The following is a 19,078-nucleotide window of genomic DNA, read 5'->3' as shown; positions in this document are numbered from 1 at the left end:
CTGCGCTGTTTGTTATGTTGCGGTCATTGCTAAAGTTGCTACAACAATAGAAGCTAGCGGTTAGCAGACTTCATCTCTCGAGGGGGGGTCTAACTCGGTGTTACGGTGCGTTGGACCATGGGTTAAACTTACGCCAGAATATCCCTTTAACCTATGTCTCTGTGGTTCAGGTGGTTTACCTGTGTCTCGGTGTTTACCTGTGTCTCGGTGGTTCAGGTGCAGCAGCACTGTCTTCAGGATGGAGAAGGTGTGGGTGTGGATCAGGATGATGTCGTCCTGTAGGATGGTTAGAAACGATGCTGCTGCTGCCAGCTGGATTTCAGCTCCAGATCCGTTCAGGACTTCCTGCACCAGACGGGACGGACAAATCACAGCTGTAATTTCATGGAGTCACTTCCTGCACCAGACGGGACGGACAAATCACAGCTGTAATTTCATGGAGTCACTGTCCACACCCTGTCCTCACACATACATACCCGCACTTTTGGTACAACCCGACGGAAAGTCTCAGCAGGATTCTGGCGGACAAGACTCGGCAGGTTACTGATGACACTTGCTCTCTGCACCTCCTGTCCAACACTGACGAGGGAAATAGAATCAGATAGAATATGTAGTATATTATACTCCTTAACTTTCTTAGTTTTAATATCTTGTTATCATCATCATGTATTCTGCTTTGTATGTGTGCCTTGTTTGGAACTGAAGGAGTGTCTGGACAGATGCTTTACTTCATGGGTTCCATAATTTGCTTAGCAGTCATCTGACCTAATGGGATATGCATGGTTCAATATGACTGAATGATCCTGTTGTCTTCTCTAATGGGAAAGAGACATGAGAAACAGGGCATTGGGTTCGTTCTAGCCTAAAAGTTAAAAGGTCAAGGGCCATCTGGACGGGAGGTTCCTCTCTGTCTGGAGATGGGGGAGTCAGAAAAGGTATATACGTAAGTCAGAACTCTGGGCCAGTCGCGAGGACTTCTCATATTGGCATTCGAGATGTTCCAGGATTCAACATTTTTTGTACACTATTCTTCTTCTTGTTAATAAACTTGTTTTTTGAATACAAGCGAAGACGTGTCAGCGGTGATCCCTTCTTTTCATCAACACATCAAGATACCACAAATAAGACCAGAGACCACCCAGTCACCCACAGCCCAGATCCTGTTCCCCTGGCGGGTTTCACTGTCTCAGTCCAGACACTGAATGAGTTCAGTGAACTAGTTTAGATCCTTCGGGAGCAGACTGAGGATGATTAACACCACTGTCTCATTAGCTTTGGAGGTTAGTGGGTCCAGGGGAAGGGGGACAGAGAGACAAACCGACAGTGGGACAGAAAGACAGAGGGACAGGAGGATGCCTGGACAGCTTCAGTCTCACACAAACACATAACTAAACGAGGAACCATCAGATCGGCACTGAACAGTGTGACACTGGTATGTCAACAGGTAAGATGGCGCAGCCTCACCTGAGCAGGTAGACGGCTCTCTCGATGTCGTTCAGATCTTCATCCACAGTCAGCTGATCTATTTCCTCTGCGGTCTGATGGGAAATAACAAACACAGCTTAGATACTGAATGTCTGTAGTACACAAGACACTGGAGTGATGGAGATGAGGACAAAGCCACGCCCCCTCTATATGTGATAGGGTGAAGGTTGCACTGGCCCCGCCCACATTGGAAACACAGAGGCTCCACCCACACTGAGATGACACGGTGTGGGTGGAGCTTTCAGCTGACAGCGACCGTGGAGAGTTTCCTGTCCATCAACATGTATCTACTGTCCATCAACATGTATCTACTGTCCATCAACACGTATCTACTGTCCATCAACACGTATCTACTGTCCATCAACATGTATCTACTGTCCATCAACACGTATCTACTGTCCATCAACATCTACTGTCCATCAACATGTATCTACTGTCCATCAACATGTATCTACTGTCCATCAACATCTACTGTCCATCAACACGTATCTACTGTCCATCAACATCTACTGTCCATCAACACGTATCTACTGTCCATCAACACGTATCTACTGTCCAACAACATGTATCTACTGTCCATCAACACGTATCTACTGTCCATCAACACGTATCTACTGTCCATCAACATGTATCTACTGTCCATCAACATCTACTGTCCATCAACATGTATCTACTGTCCATCAACATCTACTGTCCATCAACACGTATCTACTGTCCATCAACACGTATCTACTGTCCATCAACATGTATCTACTGTCCATCAACATGTATCTACTGTCCATCAACATCTACTGTCCATCAACACGTATCTACTGTCCATCAACACGTATCTACTGTCCATCAACATGTATCTACTGTCCATCAACACGTATCTACTGTCCATCAACACGTATCTACTGTCCATCAACATCTACTGTCCATCAACATGTATCTACTGTCCATCAACACGTATCTACTGTCCATCAACATCTACTGTCCATCAACACGTATCTACTGTCCATCAACACGTATCTACTGTCCATCAACATGTATCTACTGTCCATCAACATATATCTACTGTCCATCAACATGTATCTACTGTCCATCAACACGTATCTACTGTCCATCAACATGTATCTACTGTCCATCAACATCTACTGTCCATCAACACGTATCTACTGTCCATCAACATCTACTGTCCATCAACACGTATCTACTGTCCATCAACATCTACTGTCCATCAACACGTATCTACTGTCCATCAACACGTATCTACTGTCCAACAACATGTATCTACTGTCCATCAACACGTATCTACTGTCCATCAACATCTACTGTCCATCAACACGTATCTACTGTCCATCAACATCTACTGTCCATCAACACGTATCTACTGTCCATCAACATCTACTGTCCATCAACATCTACTGTCCATCAACATCTACTGTCCATCAACATGTATCTACTGTCCATCAACATGTATCTACTGTCCATCAACATCTACTGTCCATCAACACGTATCTACTGTCCATCAACATCTACTGTCCATCAACACGTATCTACTGTCCATCAACATCTACTGTCCATCAACACGTATCTACTGTCCATCAACACGTATCTACTGTCCAACAACATGTATCTACTGTCCATCAACACGTATCTACTGTCCATCAACACGTATCTACTGTCCATCAACATGTATCTACTGTCCATCAACATCTACTGTCCATCAACATGTATCTACTGTCCATCAACATCTACTGTCCATCAACACGTATCTACTGTCCATCAACACGTATCTACTGTCCATCAACATGTATCTACTGTCCATCAACATGTATCTACTGTCCATCAACATCTACTGTCCATCAACACGTATCTACTGTCCATCAACACGTATCTACTGTCCATCAACATGTATCTACTGTCCATCAACACGTATCTACTGTCCATCAACACGTATCTACTGTCCATCAACATCTACTGTCCATCAACATGTATCTACTGTCCATCAACACGTATCTACTGTCCATCAACATCTACTGTCCATCAACATGTATCTACTGTCCATCAACATCTACTGTCCATCAACACGTATCTACTGTCCATCAACATCTACTGTCCATCAACACGTATCTACTGTCCATCAACACGTATCTACTGTCCAACAACATGTATCTACTGTCCATCAACATCTACTGTCCATCAACATGTATCTACTGTCCATCAACATCTACTGTCCATCAACATGTATCTACTGTCCATCAACATCTACTGTCCATCAACATCTACTGTCCATCAACACGTATCTACTGTCCATCAACACGTATCTACTGTCCATCAACATCTACTGTCCATCAACATGTATCTACTGTCCATCAACATCTACTGTCCATCAACATCTACTGTCCATCAACATGTATCTACTGTCCATCAACATCTACTGTCCATCAACACGTATCTACTGTCCATCAACATGTATCTACTGTCCATCAACATCTACTGTCCATCAACACGTATCTACTGTCCATCAACATGTATCTACTGTCCATCAACATGTATCTACTGTCCATCAACACGTATCTACTGTCCATCAACATCTACTGTCCATCAACATGTATCTACTGTCCATCAACACGTATCTACTGTCCATCAACATGTATCTACTGTCCATCAACACGTATCTACTGTCCATCAACATGTATCTACTGTCCATCAACATCTACTGTCCATCAACACGTATCTACTGTCCATCAACACGTATCTACTGTCCAACAACATGTATCTACTGTCCATCAACATCTACTGTCCATCAACACGTATCTACTGTCCATCAACATGTATCTACTGTCCATCAACACGTATCTACTGTCCATCAACATCTACTGTCCATCAACATCTACTGTCCATCAACATCTACTGTCCATCAACACGTATCTACTGTCCATCAACATCTACTGTCCATCAACACGTATCTACTGTCCATCAACACGTATCTACTGTCCATCAACATCTACTGTCCATCAACACGTATCTACTGTCCATCAACACGTATCTACTGTCCATCAACACGTATCTACTGTCCATCAACACGTATCTACTGTCCATCAACATGTATCTACTGTCCATCAACACGTATCTACTGTCCAACAACATGTATCTACTGTCCATCAACATCTACTGTCCATCAACACGTATCTACTGTCCATCAACATGTATCTACTGTCCATCAACACGTATCTACTGTCCATCAACATCTACTGTCCATCAACATCTACTGTCCATCAACACGTATCTACTGTCCATCAACATCTACTGTCCATCAACACGTATCTACTGTCCATCAACATCTACTGTCCATCAACATCTACTGTCCATCAACACGTATCTACTGTCCATCAACACGTATCTACTGTCCATCAACACGTATCTACTGTCCATCAACATCTACTGTCCATCAACACGTATCTACTGTCCATCAACATGTATCTACTGTCCATCAACACGTATCTACTGTCCATCAACACGTATCTACTGTCCAACAACATGTATCTACTGTCCATCAACATCTACTGTCCATCAACATCTACTGTCCATCAACATCTACTGTCCATCAACACGTATCTACTGTCCATCAACATGTATCTACTGTCCATCAACACGTATCTACTGTCCATCAACATGTATCTACTGTCCATCAACATCTACTGTCCATCAACATGTATCTACTGTCCATCAACATCTACTGTCCATCAACATGTATCTACTGTCCATCAACATGTATCTACTGTCCATCAACATCTACTGTCCATCAACATGTATCTACTGTCCATCAACATCTACTGTCCAACAACACGTATCTACTGTCCATCAACATGTATCTACTGTCCATCAACACGTATCTACTGTCCATCAACATGTATCTACTGTCCATCAACATCTACTGTCCATCAACATGTATCTACTGTCCATCAACATCTACTGTCCAACAACATCTACTGTCCATCAACATGTATCTACTGTCCAACAACATCTACTGTCCATCAACATGTATCTACTGTCCATCAACATGTATCTACTGTCCATCAACATGTATCTACTGTCCATCAACATGTATCTACTGTCCATCAACATCTACTGTCCAACAACATCTACTGTCCATCAACATGTATCTACTGTCCAACAACATCTACTGTCCATCAACATGTATCTACTGTCCATCAACATGTATCTACTGTCCATCAACATGTATCTACTGTCCATCAACATGTATCTACTGTCCATCAACATGTATCTACTGTCCATCAACATGTATCTACTGTCCATCAACATCTACTGTCCATCAACATCTACTGTCCATCAACACGTATCTACTGTCCATCAACATGTATCTACTGTCCATCAACATGTTTCTACTGTCCATCAACACGTATCTACTGTCCATCAACATCTACTGTCCATCAACATCTACTGTCCATCAACATGTATCTACTGTCCAACAACATGTATCTACTGTCCATCAACATGTTTCTACTGTCCATCAACATCTACTGTCCATCAACACGTATCTACTGTCCATCAACATGTATCTACTGTCCATCAACATCTACTGTCCATCAACACGTATCTACTGTCCATCAACATGTATCTACTGTCCATCAACATCTACTGTCCATCAACATCTACTGTCCAACAACATGTATCTACTGTCCATCAACATGTATCTACTGTCCATCAACATGTATCTACTGTCCATCAACACGTATCTACTGTCCATCAACATGTATCTACTGTCCATCAACATGTATCTACTGTCCATCAACATCTACTGTCCATCAACATGTATCTACTGTCCATCAACATGTATCTACTGTCCATCAACATCTACTGTCCATCAACATGTATCTACTGTCTAGTCTCTTCAGTCCTGGTCTCTAGTCTCTAGTCTCTAGTCTCTGGTCTGTGGTCTCTAGTGTCCTGGTCTCTGGTCTCTGTACATTTGCCAGTGAGTCTGTGGAGAATTAGAATCTGCTTCACTGTTTCAATGCACCAAACGGTTCTGGTTTAAATATTTACAATACAGGGTGACCAACTAGATCGATACTCATTGATCAAATACAATAATACAATAATACAATAATACAAAACCTCAAATACTGATTAAAAAAACCTGACCAATCAGGAAACTGTTCAGTCTTTGCTGTTTTTCCTTCATCATCATGTCAAACTGAGTCTTCAGCTTCTTCACATTTTAAATATACCGTACAATACAATACAAATATACAGATTCACCTGTCTGTCTGTCTCACTGCAGACAGACAGACAGGTAGACAGGTAGACAGGTGGACAGACAGACAGGTGGACGGACAGACAGACAGACAGACAGGCAGAAACTGCGTCATGCTGCGCAGATAGCGGGTCTCCCCTCTGCTTCCTGCACGGAGGCTGCTGCTCTTCCTCCTCTTCCTCCCACTGACTCACATTATCACCTCCATCCTCATCCTCACCATCATCACTATCCTCCTCTTCCCCCCCCCCCCCCTCCTCTCCTCCTCCTCCTCCTCCTCTCCTCCTCTCCTCCTCCTCTCCTCCTCCCCCCCCCCTCCTCTCCTCCTCCCCCCCCCCCCCCTACCTTCAGACTCCTCCGCAGCGGTCTGTCCATCAGCGCCAGCTCCTGCAGCTCCTCCAGACCGAGCAGCATCTGTCCTGAGCCGCTCATCATCCTGCCGGAGGAGAACATCTGGAACATCTGTCCGCTGCTGCCCGGTGGGGGGGGGCAGAGTCACTGGGGGGGGGGGGCCCTAACCGTCTCCTAGGAGACCGCTGCTGCTGTGTCTGCCGTCACGCAGGACTCAGGATCAGAGTTGTGATCTATAACAGCGGCTCGTCACAAACCGCTCCACACAAACACAAACACACACACACACACACACACACACAGACACACAAACCTGCTCTTCTCCCCGGAGCAGGTAAACGACCACCGGCCCCACGGCCGCAGGTTTGATCCCCGCCGGCCGGACTGCGGGACCGGACCGGGCTCTGACGCGTAAAACCGATGAGCGGCTCAGAACCATCAGAACCATCTCGGCTCAGTTCGGCCGCAACATCTGGTCCGCGTCCTGGTCCGCGTCCTGGTCCACGTCCTGATCCACGTCCTGATCCACGTCCTGATCCGCGTCCTGGTCCGGGTTAGAGAGGGTTAGGGCTAACCCTCCTCCTCCTCCTCCGCGCGGGGAGCGGCGGAACCAGAACCAGAACCAGAACCAGAACCAGAACCAGACTGGTCCGGGACTCACATGACACCGCGGAGGAGAGTATTAAAGAGAGAGACGGAGGGAACCGGGTCTCTGCTGCAGTCCGGCTCAGACCGGGTCCAGGTCCGAGTCCAGGTCCGAGTCCGAGTCCGTCCGTCCACAGTCCGACAGGGAAGGGTTAGAACCAGAACCAGAACCAGAACCAGAACCAGAACCAGAACCAGGCCGGTGCCGGTTCACCGACCGGGCTGATGAGGAGCGCGAGGCGGATGATGTCGGCCGCAGTGCAGCAGCTGAAGCGGTTACCATGGATACGGATGGTGGTGGGTGCCAGCCTCATTCACGAAGTGACGCTACTGTTCTGACTTCCGGTGTGTGCGTGTGTGTGTGTGTGTGTGTGTGTGTCGGGGGGGGGGGATGCTCACATCATCTCCATGTTTCTCCATGTTCTGTAATAAACTCTGAGGCAAAGTGCAGAATCTGCATTTATTTCTTTTTCTTTTTTGACCAATCAGAGTAAAGGCATCTTCTCTTCAGTCTGGTAGAATCTGATATTGGTTCTGCTAAAATTTCCAGAGTTATTGGGCTTTTTATTTTGCTGTCCATCCAAAAAAGCACTGTGAAACCAAGGCAACGTGCAGTATCTGCAAAGAGTAACTCTACTCCCTACATCCCATAATTAGGGCCACGGGCCATTGCACCGGGCACTGGCCCCTACAGCTATGAAATAGCTGCAGGGGCCAGTTGCATGTAAGTCAATGGGACGGGCGGGAAAAAAAGAGCGAAAAAGACCAATCATTGGAGTTTAACAAACGTCTACTGCTCAGGCATACTTTCACCTAGAGACTCCATTTAAACTTTAAACAGTAGACACAAGTCTTGTGTATTGTCGTATTACTCCACGTTTTGATAGGTCATATAGTTTTTGATCAATCCCTGATCAATGACCATGATCATTTTTGGAGAAATTATGAGTTTATAATGGGTGTGTATTGCACGGAATGTTCGTGTCAGAGTGGGTGACATTAGAGTGGGAGAGATGCCAGAAAAACTCTAGATTTTTTCTCTTTCCACACTCGGCCCGGCTACAATTTACACTCTACACACATGATTTTTTCAGAATTTGTAAGACAAACTTGTTCTGTTTCTCATCATGTGCTCAAAATATCAGAGAGACTTACAGAATTTACAGAATCAGCCTCTGAGTGCGGCCACGTCTGTCTCTGCTCCTCATTGAGTCCAATACAAATATTTTCTGAGAGAAGCAGAACGGCCTGATGTTTTAAAACTGCCAGCGTCTCCAAAATATTTACTGTAGAAACACCAAATCGTACCGAAATTTTCAGTAAGTCCTTAGAGCAACGTTGATCTGTGTTTTGTTCTGATAGGAGTTACCGTTTTCTCACCCTAAGCCTTTTGCCAGACCAGTGCAGAGGCAGAAAATCACTCTTTTTCTCCACGTTTCGGTCTGTCTCAGCCTGGGGGGGCCCCTATCGCCGTGGTAACCACCTGGAGTTGCCGTGGTAACCTCTGTGATTCTCAGGCCAGAGCTCGTTAACTTCATAAACAATCCACCTGGCGCTCGATTAAATGTTTCCAAACACAGACACAGCTAAATCAGACTGACACAGGATGCAGCTCATAGTCACACACACACACACACACACACACACACACACACACACACACACACACACACACACACAGACTCTAGAGCCAGCTTCATGTGATTACAGTTACACACACACACATACACATCACAACACACATACACATACCTGGACATTAGTGTATCACCATTATAAAGGTCCGTGCAGAGAAGCATTTTACTTTGATCAATAAAGAAGTAAACTGTGACTTACGTACTGACCTTGGACAGATTCAGATTTTTATTACTTTTTTTATTTGAGTCAGCCAAAACAAACAAATAACTGCTACATTATTACAGTTACATGAATAAGAATAACATACAGTGTGTCCTTTTTCACTATCTGCCCAGTGTGTTTTTTTCTTTACTAAAAATAGGAGTCTGCAGTCCAGCAACAACATACAGATCCAGCCAGACCTACAACACAAAACATAGATCCACAAAGCAAAAAAACAATATCCTAGGAAGTCTCCATAACACACCCAAATAAAAATTATGCAGAGGTAGGTAGTGCCATCCTTTCATACCCAGCAGTTGAGCTAGGAATGACCCCATACTTCATTAAATACGTATATCTTCCCTCCCAGCCACTCTTTAGGTGACCTCTATCCAACCTTGGGTTGACCGCTTGGTATGGCACTGCCACTGTCCAGCTGAGAGCCAAGGTTACAACAATGATTAAAACAGCCATTAAGGTGATTGGAAAAACAGACTATCCATCCCTTCAGACTCAGGACCGGCTCTACGCAGGGGCAAGAGGGGGCAGCGCCCCCTCAAATAAATGTCTTGCCCCCTCAAATCCAAATTTTAGAAGTTGAGAAAGCACATTTTAATATACTCAAAATATATTCTTCTCAGAGTACACCAGAATGCTTCACTCACATTTTAAAATCACAAACATTTTCTTGGGGGGGATGCCCCCAGACCCCCCTACAGGGGTTTAGCTACTCACCTTTTTCAACCCCTCTGGGTTTGCAATGCATCTTCAGGTATACAGTGGGTACTAGTTTCATTTGGACGGTTTCACGCGAGGATTTTTTGTGGAGGAGTAATTGTGTTTTCACCAGAAGCTGCAATGTGCCCAAACAACCGCCAGGTGGCATCTGTGAGCAGCAGATCGCCTCTATAAGACAGCAGCACGGAGCAGTGAACACGAATGGGGAATGCAATATAATAATAATACAGTATAGTTTTTCAATGAGAAAAATGTAACGACGGCAGCTATACGTCTCACTCTCTTTTATCGATCCTCTTGTCAGCTCCAAACACACCCATCTGCACCGCGATTATGGACCACAGCGTGGTTTTCCACACAGCAGTTAATTAACTCAGTGGGCGATGCTGCCGGTGTGTTTTTTAAATGAGCCAACTACTGTACAGTAGTGTTCATTCCCCACCTTGTGGTATGATTTCTCATGAATGAACGGGCAATAGTCTATGTCACTTTCGGGCTGGGCGATAAAACAGGATATCCTGAAATAACTTTCCCTCGATAGAAATAGGCTACAAGATGTGTGGATATAGGTTTCATTCATCCATGTTTTGACAGACAACACAAACAACCAGTGACAGGGACGGACTGGCCATAGGGCAATATGGGCAAATGCCACAGCAGCCGCGACCGAAGATGCAGCCGTGCTGATGTGACCGCAAAAAAAAAAAGTCAGCTGGTTTACAGCCGGCCGACTCTGAAACACTCGAGACACAATAACATTAGTAACGCAAGAAAGGTATAGTTCACTTAGTAAAGCAGCTCTCACTGTAAGCAAAGATTTTATTTCAGGCTGGGATGCCAACGTGAAGTTTTAGTGAACAATGCATTATCATCATTATTATGATCACTGATAGGCTATAGCCAAGGGGGCAGTTGTCGGTCTGAGAAGTGAAGCTCACTTCCGCGTTCAAAAAGCTGCAATCCCCCCGGCTGTCGCTGGGGGCTGGCTCCAGAAGGGAGCAACTCCAATTGAGCCCCATGTTAAAATAGCCGATTTTACAGCTTAATAGACACATCAGCGACACATTATCACCTTCATTTATCTCTGATCAATAGGTGAGCTTGTGGATACTTCACTCAAGTAGGCTACAGCCCTGCCCCCCACAGAACTTCACACAGCTGTTCAGTCAGCTTAGAACAGAAAAACCGGTTCTTACAGTAGCTACCTCTCCTCACACTTTTCATAAGCCGGGGGACAAATTGTAGGCTTCATTGTTTCGTTTCATTTCGTTAAGTGAAAATCATCTCTGAATTATGGAACTAAAAATAAAATAGGCCTATCTTTAAAAAAAAGATCCTATGATATTTAGCCTAATTGCATTATCTTTATTCAAATGTGACTGAGACCTTTATCTACCTAAACAGAGGGTAACATGAATAAATATCCTGTTTTGTATTTTTCTGGAAACTGTTACATTATGTAACGTGACCGCGGCTCTCTCTCCCCCCTCTCTCCCTCTCGAATTGGGCATATTATGATAAATATAACTGTAGATGAAAACAATAATTGAAGAAAAAAATAAGCTATTGTCGGCCCGAGGTATAAATGCCCAGAAATCTAATGTTTCATTTGTGTAAGTTGTAAGCTTCAGAAACCATCACACATGGAAAAGTCACGGACTGAGAGACCTTGTAGTTTTAATGTAAACAAAGTCATTTACGTAAGAAAAACACAAACGTCTGTGTGAGACCATCTGGGTGGTTCTAGTGTTAACATTAGCCTAATGAAGAATGAAGAAAACACGTTACAAATGAACTATGACCGAATTGACAGCAGAAACAGTGTGCACTTATCTCAAGGAAATTTAAATCGAATGCAACTGTAACTTGTAATCCAAGAGGCTTCAGCCTCTTGGATGAGAGGTGAAACGTCTTCCTAGACCAATAACCAAGTCCAGTTGCATTCGATTTAAATTTCCTTGAGATAACTATGACCGGGAGTCCGGGACAAATGAGAATATTCACAGGCTTAGTGCATGTGCACACGCCGGCCGGAGTCAACTCGCAACAATGTAGCTTTCCCTCGATTAAAGTAGTTCTGTCATCTCCCACTTTGTACCGGATAAGAGACAGCACCCGACAGATATGCTAAATGTTTGGATGCAACAAAGTCACTGTTAACAAAATCAGCATCTAGTCTGTCCCTTCAAGAGCAGCTGCTGACAGATGTGCATTATTGCTCCGCTCGTGAGTCCAGCAGCATCGGTTCCAGGCTGCTGGCATGGACGTAGCGATCGTGGGCTGTGAGTGGATTGTTACATTCACCAGAACTTGCAGAACTCAAACTACTCAAACTTGGAGCCACCCAGCCAGGCTACAGGAGGGGGACCCCCAAAAGGCTGAGACCACTGATCCTGTTGAACGTAGGCTACTGTAACCACTGTGATACAATAAAAACAACAACATTGATCTGATTGACCGGCGTAGCGGTCCCTCTCTCCATCCACTCTCTAGCTCTCTCGACCACATCTGCAAATGAAGTACCTATGGCCTATGAACAGCGCCACTCTCCATTGCAGCTACGTTGTGGTCAAACGTGGAATTATCCCAAAATCTTTTGAGCTGCATCTCAGTACGATGCTTCCACCTAGTGGCTACAGTGTGACCTACAATTTCACGCAACGCGTGAATCACGCGTTACGTGAGGGAAACGTCCAAATGAAACTAGTACCCACTGTATGCACCCCTGACCCCCCATATAATGTGGCTCTTTGCATTACGACAGTAAAAAATTTGGGCTCTAAGACCCTGGTTGCCAGTGGTTGGCCACCCCGAACCCTAGTTGTACAGGTCTGAAGGTAGAGGCCTGACAAAGTGCAATCCACTTTTCCAGGTTGGGGTTGGACACATAGCCAAGCACCCAATTTAATGAAGTTACTATAAGCACAGAGAAAAAAAGTGCTGGAGCATGATGTGTTCACATGATGCCTTCACATTTCTGACTGCCCCCTCATATATGCCGCCTAGAACCGGCCCTGTTCAGACTAGATTATACTTTATTTCATCCCCGAAGGGAAATTCGTTCGTGACAGCAGCATTTAACAAAGGAAATAAAAACAAGACAAAACATATGAAACAACAGTGATCAGACAGGCACACAAGATCCTTAATGATCCTACAAACATCCTCCTGTCAGAATATCAACTCCTTCCTTCGGGAAGACGTTTCAGGGCCAGTAAATACAAAAGTAATAGATTTAGATTTTCATTCATTCCAACCTCCATAACACTTCTTAACAAAAAACCAGCCCTGTCTCCTCCATAGCAGAGTAGAAGCAGGTGTCACGGACGTTTGAGTCCTATTCTTATTTTTGATTTTATTTTCATCTTCTTTTTCTATTATTTTAATCTAAATAATGGTGGTTGTCTATGTGCTCCACGCGCACCATACTTTCTGCGGCTCTCTGGTTGTTGCATAGTTGTATGTGTACACCATGGGTATTATATTCTGTGTATTATGCTCTGTGTGTATATGGACATGTATGTGTACACCATGTGTAATTATGTTCTCTGTGTGTATGTGGATGTGTGCGTACACTATGTATACATGTGAATGTGCAGGTGTATGAGTACCATGTGCTCGCTATATGCATGTGTGGTTTTAGATGCAGCTGTGTCAGCACTTGTGCCCAAGACAAGTTTCCTGTCAAGGACTAATAAAGTAGATCTTAAATCTTCTATCCAACTCCTTAAAGGTGGATAAGGTGTGAGATTTCCAGTGGTGTAAAGTTATCCTGCACCCTGCTACTATAGCTATATTTAAACGACACCATTTGAATGTTATCTGGAAGTAATCCCAAAAGACATAATGAGGAGTTTTGGATCAAGTGCATACCCAACATCTTATATTTATTACATTGTGATAATTGTGCAGCTCTAAGAACTGCTGTTTTGCTGTCTTGATCCTATGTCTCTATCCCTCTCTCCCTCCCTCCCTCCCTCCCTCCCTCCCTCTCTGTCTGTCTGATTTTAAACCTTGGCTGGAGGTGAAGTAAGAAACACCACTGACCTCAGTGCCCGAATTGCTAGAATCTGGAGAGCTTGACTCAGATGACCCGTTGCACTTGTTTGTCCCTTTAACTGAGATTTAATGACAGACTTAAGTCCAGAACTGACCGGACCAAATACTGAACGGACGTCTGACAGGACCTCTGAACAAAGGTCTGACTGGACCTTGACAGGACCTTGATAGGACCTTGACAAGACATCTGACAAGACATCTGACAGGAAATCTGACAGGACCTCTGACAGGACTTTGACAGGACTTTGACAGGACTTTGACAGGACTTTGACAGGACTTTGACAGGACCTTGACTGGACCTCTCACTAACTGATTCTCCCTCCACTTCCAGCGCCGCCATGGCGACCTTCTACGAGGAGGACGATGTTTACCTCCAGCTGTCTGAGGAGGAGATGCTGCAGATCGCTGTGGAGAGAAGCCTCGCTGACCTGCATCATCCTCAAGACCACACCACCCCGCCCCCCCAGGATGCCCCCCCAGCTCAGACTGGCCCCCCACCGCCGCATCCTGCCCCCCCAGCTCAGACCGGCCCCCCACCACGGCATCATGCCCCCCCCGAGAACCTGTGCTATGAACCCCCACCGCAACCTCCAGAACCACCCAGATTCTTGAATAGTGCAAACCCTCCAGGGGCCCTGACACAGTTTCTCTACAAGGGCTTCCACAGGTGAGTGGGCAAACAGGTGTTTTATCTACTTGTTCATCCTGACCTCTTGCCCTTTTACAGATCTCCGGTGTTTGTGTGGATCCAGAGATTAGATCACTTCATTAATCTAAATGTGGCAAGGTGTGGAGGGCTTGATTGAACCCACACCTCCCGGGTAAGAGTCATGCACGCTAACCAGTCACTCAAAGGGACGTCCCCTTGGCCAAGTAGCCAGGGCACATGATCAATTGGAGGCATAGTGACAACTGTCACATCTCTCCCCCTCTTTTCACAAGCATGTCCTCATGCTTCCACACAGGCTGCCACACATTAGAAATCCATGGACCCACCGTAGTGCTACATGGATCCTTCCAACAACGCCAGAATGTGGCAAGGTGAAGAGGGCCCGGGCGGGGATGTCCCTTTGGGTGACTGGCAAGCGCGCATGACTCTTACCCGGGAGGTGTGGGTTCAATCCCCGCACGGGCCCTCTTCACCTTGCCACATAAATGGGTAAACTTGTTTATGTGGTGTTTGTTGTTGTCCACATGTTAACGTGTGTTTGTGTGTTTGTGTGTTCACGCAGACAGCTCACCCCTCTGCAGGCTCTGATTGTAGATGGAGATGCTGAGGCCTTGATGGACTTGGTCCGGTGCAAGTCCAGCTGCCTTACCGATCCCGACAAAATGGGCTGGGTCGCTCTTCATGAAGCAGCTTACTACGGGAAGATACAATGTGTCCGAATCCTGGTCCGAGGTGAGAGGGGTGAGGGGGTGAGGGGGTTGAGGGTCTGTGATATGTTTGGTGGTCAATGATATGTGGAGGCTGTGAGGGAGTCCAACGCAGAAGTTTGGTTGAAATCGGGCCAGTGGTTTTGGAGAAATGAATCACGACATTGTTTCTAATCAACCTCTGATGATTTGTTACCTGAACAGATGTTCAAACCAATAGTGTTACATGATATGGTGAAAGCTTGGGAGTTGTTTTAGATTTTGGTCATTGTATTATTATTTATACTGTATTTATGACATATTTTGTGCATCAGTTTTAATGTTCCAATCACATTCTTAGTCTTTTGAAATGTACATACTCTCACCTGTGTTGTTGGCCTTTGACCTTTGCCCTCAGCTTATCCCGACTCAGTGAACAGAGGCAATGTGAACAAGGAGACCGCGCTGCACCTGGCTGCTGAGTGTGGAAACGTTTCCTGTGTTGACTTTCTCCTGAAGAACGGCGCCGACCCGAACATGGCCAACAACAACCGAGAAACGCCGCTGTTCACAGGTGACATCACAGTGACATTCACCGTGTGAAAGACTGACAGAGTTCACAGGGACAGAAATGCAAAATGTAATAATAATAATAATTCATTTAATTTATATAGCACTTTTCAATAACCCAAAGACGCTTACATAGACACAAAAGTATCAATGTGTGAACAGTTTGAATAAATATTTTGTTCTTGTTGACATTATTGTCTGTGTTGTTATCTTGTCAGCCTGTCAGTCTGGTAATGAAGCCGTCGTCGAGCTGCTGCTGAAGTCTGGAGCTCAGGTGAACCGCTGCTGCGTTCAGGGAACGACTGCCCTGCACGAGGCCTGCAGACACAGCCAACTGGAGATGTGCAAGCTGCTGCTGAGGGCCGGAGCCAATCTCACAGTTAAAAACACGTATGGCATCCAACCGATCTTCATCGCAGCACAGAACGGACACACCAATACCATCCACCTGCTTTCTAAGAAAGGTGTGGCACTAGGGGGCGCTCTGGTAACGCATGGGGCCACTGGACATTGCAGCACCCATCAGAAGCTGAACTGTGTCTTTGTGTTTCAGGTGCAGATATAAACGCACAGGCTGGAGACGGGGCATCGCCGTTGTATGAAGCCTGTAAGAATGGTCACGTTTCAGCCGTGGAGGCACTGCTGGCTCTGAGAGCCGACGCCAACAGGTCCACCAAGGCCGGACTGCTTCCTCTTTATGTGGCCGTCCAGAACAACCACATACGGTTTGATTGGGTGCTGGGCAAATGTCAGCGACTCTGCTGCCAACATGTTTGATTCCAGTACAATGCCACACATCTTGAACTCAGATTTTGTCATTTTCCCAGAATCGTGTCTTTGTTGATCCCCGTCACCAGCAGCGTCAGAGTGCGCCACAGCGGAATCAGCCCCTTGCACGTCGCTGCTGAGAAGGACAATGACGACATCTTGCAGCTTTTGATCAAATCTGGCTTTGATGTCAATGCTGAGCTGTCGGAGGATCGCTGCAGGATGTACCCAGACCGGCGCTGCACGGCGCTGTACTTCTCCGTTCATAACGGGAATCTAGAGGCTGCCGAGATGCTGCTGCAGGCCGGAGCCAACCCCAACCTGGACGTCTTCAACCCGCTGCTCATCGCCGTGCGGCTCGGCTGGATGGACATGGCAACGCTGCTGTTGAGGTACGGTGCCGATGTCAACGCCCAGATCTCCACACAGCCGTCCCCCTTCCCTTCTGCCATCCTGCTCACCTTGGACTGTCTGCCCATGCTGAAGCTGCTGCTGGACCACGGCTGTGATGCCCAGCCCTGCTTCAACTGCCCCTACGGCTCCAAACCACATCCTGAAGTCGCAGCGCCACGCCATGCCAGCGAACACATGCAGTTCAACAGAGAGGAGGTACCACGGCGCCACATTCAGGTTAGTTGGGACTTGGCAGTGTCATTGAGTGCAGACGGACAGAAAAGTGTCTTTGTTTCAGTCCAGCTCATCTTCCTGCCTGTCCTCTGAGTGTCCTCTGTCCTCTCTGAGTGCGTCCTCCATCTTGTTTCAGTTCTGCGAGGCTGTCTGCACCTCCTCCTTGTACCGTGTCACTGGTCCAGTCATTGAGATGATGCTGGACTACGTCAGTCATGTCCGTCTGTGCTCTCGACTGCTCGAGGCTCTGGACAGTCAAGGGGAGTGGACATCAATCAAACTTAAATCTTGTAAGGAATAAAAACAATGTCAGGAGTCAGTTGTCATAGCAACATACACTGTGGGTGAACAGAGTCACAGTTTTGTTTGTAGAAAAGGTCTCAGATCATTTTCCTACAGTTTAAACTTGGGGCAAAGACATCAGAAGGTTGGATAGTTTTTAAAGGCTAGAAAAAGAAACATTTCTTCATATTGTTCAGTGGGGACCAGTGCATCACTCTGATTGGCTGACAGAGCTGTGGGCGGAGCCAACCGTCTCTGAGTGAGGTTTATAGGGGTAGTTTGTGTTTTAGCGATGGGGCTGTGTGAGGTCATCAGTTCATCTGTTTGCCACGTAGCCCTGCCCACAGCAGCACACACTTCTAGCATTGTTGTTGTTGTTGAAGTTGTTTATTTATAGTAGGATAAGCCCCTTGAGTTGTAACAACTCGTTTACGAGGGGGTCCTACACAAAAAACATCAAGACATAACACAACTCAGCACAATACAATGAAAGGAAACAAGACAATACAATACAATACAGACAATAAAACAAAACAACAAACAAACAAACAAACAAACAAACAGACAAGACAGACATATACAAAAAATCACTTTGACAAAATTGCAACCAGAGTTTGAACAAATATTAGATGAGAAAAAAATAGAAATAAAAATATGGTGACAGAGTTAATGAAAGCAGGAGCAGGGTGTTTCGAGGTGGGTGGACAGGACTTGATTAAAACAGATTAATGATTGCAATGATCTGATAACTACAGGTAGATGGTTCCAGTCGTTTGGAGCTTTGAACATGAATGTTGATGAACCGACCTGTGTGATGTCACAAACTGAAGTGGCCACCGTCCAGGTGAGCTGGACTCTGACGTGTCCTGTCTGTGTCTGTCAGTTCCTCCTCATCCTCTGATGCAGCTCTGCCGGCTGCAGATCAGACGTCTGCTCGGCGTCCGCCGGCTCAAGCTGCTCACCGCCCTGCCACTTCCTGTCAGCCTCATCCGCTTCCTGCGCTACGACACGTGCTGCACCTCCGCCTGAGGTCTATCATCTGATACACCTGATACGCCTGAGGTCACCTGAAGTCACCTGATACACCCGATA

The 19,078-nt window shown here is 45.8% G+C and overlaps 2 protein-coding genes and 1 long non-coding RNA gene across 3 annotated transcripts in view; 1 reads left to right on the top strand and 2 right to left on the bottom strand.

Moving 5' to 3' along the window:
- ppp4r4 (protein phosphatase 4, regulatory subunit 4) overlaps positions 1-7,204 on the bottom strand; it is a 30,388-nt gene extending 23,184 nt beyond the window's left edge. The window contains exons 1-4 of the mRNA XM_085770933.1: positions 7,097-7,204; positions 1,465-1,538; positions 477-579; positions 198-345 (exon numbers count right to left, since the gene is read on the bottom strand). Coding sequence (XP_085627059.1) covers positions 198-345; positions 477-579; positions 1,465-1,538; positions 7,097-7,204 — 433 coding nt within the window. The remainder of the gene's footprint in view (positions 1-197; positions 346-476; positions 580-1,464; positions 1,539-7,096) is intronic.
- A 7,281-nt stretch (positions 7,205-14,485) lies between these two features.
- Positions 14,486-19,068, top strand: LOC146961027 (ankyrin repeat and SOCS box protein 2-like). The gene is made up of 10 exons (XM_085771194.1): positions 14,486-14,523; positions 14,715-15,050; positions 15,616-15,785; positions 16,158-16,313; positions 16,528-16,773; positions 16,863-17,034; positions 17,137-17,707; positions 17,841-17,994; positions 18,870-19,016; positions 19,049-19,068. The coding sequence occupies exons 2-9, from the start codon at positions 14,722-14,724 to the stop codon at positions 19,013-19,015; spliced, it is 1,944 nt and encodes a 647-aa protein (XP_085627320.1). The 5' UTR covers positions 14,486-14,523; positions 14,715-14,721; the 3' UTR covers position 19,016; positions 19,049-19,068.
- Positions 17,979-19,076, bottom strand: LOC146961026 (uncharacterized). The gene is made up of 3 exons (XR_015035242.1): positions 19,054-19,076; positions 18,842-19,011; positions 17,979-18,042 (listed from the first exon to the last, which is right to left on the bottom strand). It is a non-coding gene; the product is annotated as an uncharacterized LOC146961026 (long non-coding RNA).
- Between the last annotated feature and the right edge of the window lie 2 nt (positions 19,077-19,078).

This window comes from Trachurus japonicus, chromosome 24 (assembly GCF_045865225.1).
Source record: "Trachurus japonicus isolate A0001 chromosome 24, Traja_1.0".
Classification (NCBI taxonomy): Eukaryota; Metazoa; Chordata; class Actinopteri; order Carangiformes; family Carangidae; genus Trachurus; species Trachurus japonicus.
This window is presented reverse-complemented; position numbering and strand designations above follow the sequence as displayed.

Excerpts from the sequence above, each read along its gene's own strand:
- LOC146961027 (XM_085771194.1), top strand. The coding sequence starts at position 14,722 with ATGGCGACCTTCTACGAGGAGGACGATGTTTACCTCCAGCTGTCTGAG. Across the intron at positions 15,051-15,615 it reads CTCTACAAGGGCTTCCACAG|ACAGCTCACCCCTCTGCAGG; the intron begins GTGAGTGGGCAA and ends GTGTTCACGCAG. Across the intron at positions 17,995-18,869 it reads ATCAATCAAACTTAAATCTT|TTCCTCCTCATCCTCTGATG; the intron begins GTAAGGAATAAA and ends TGTGTCTGTCAG.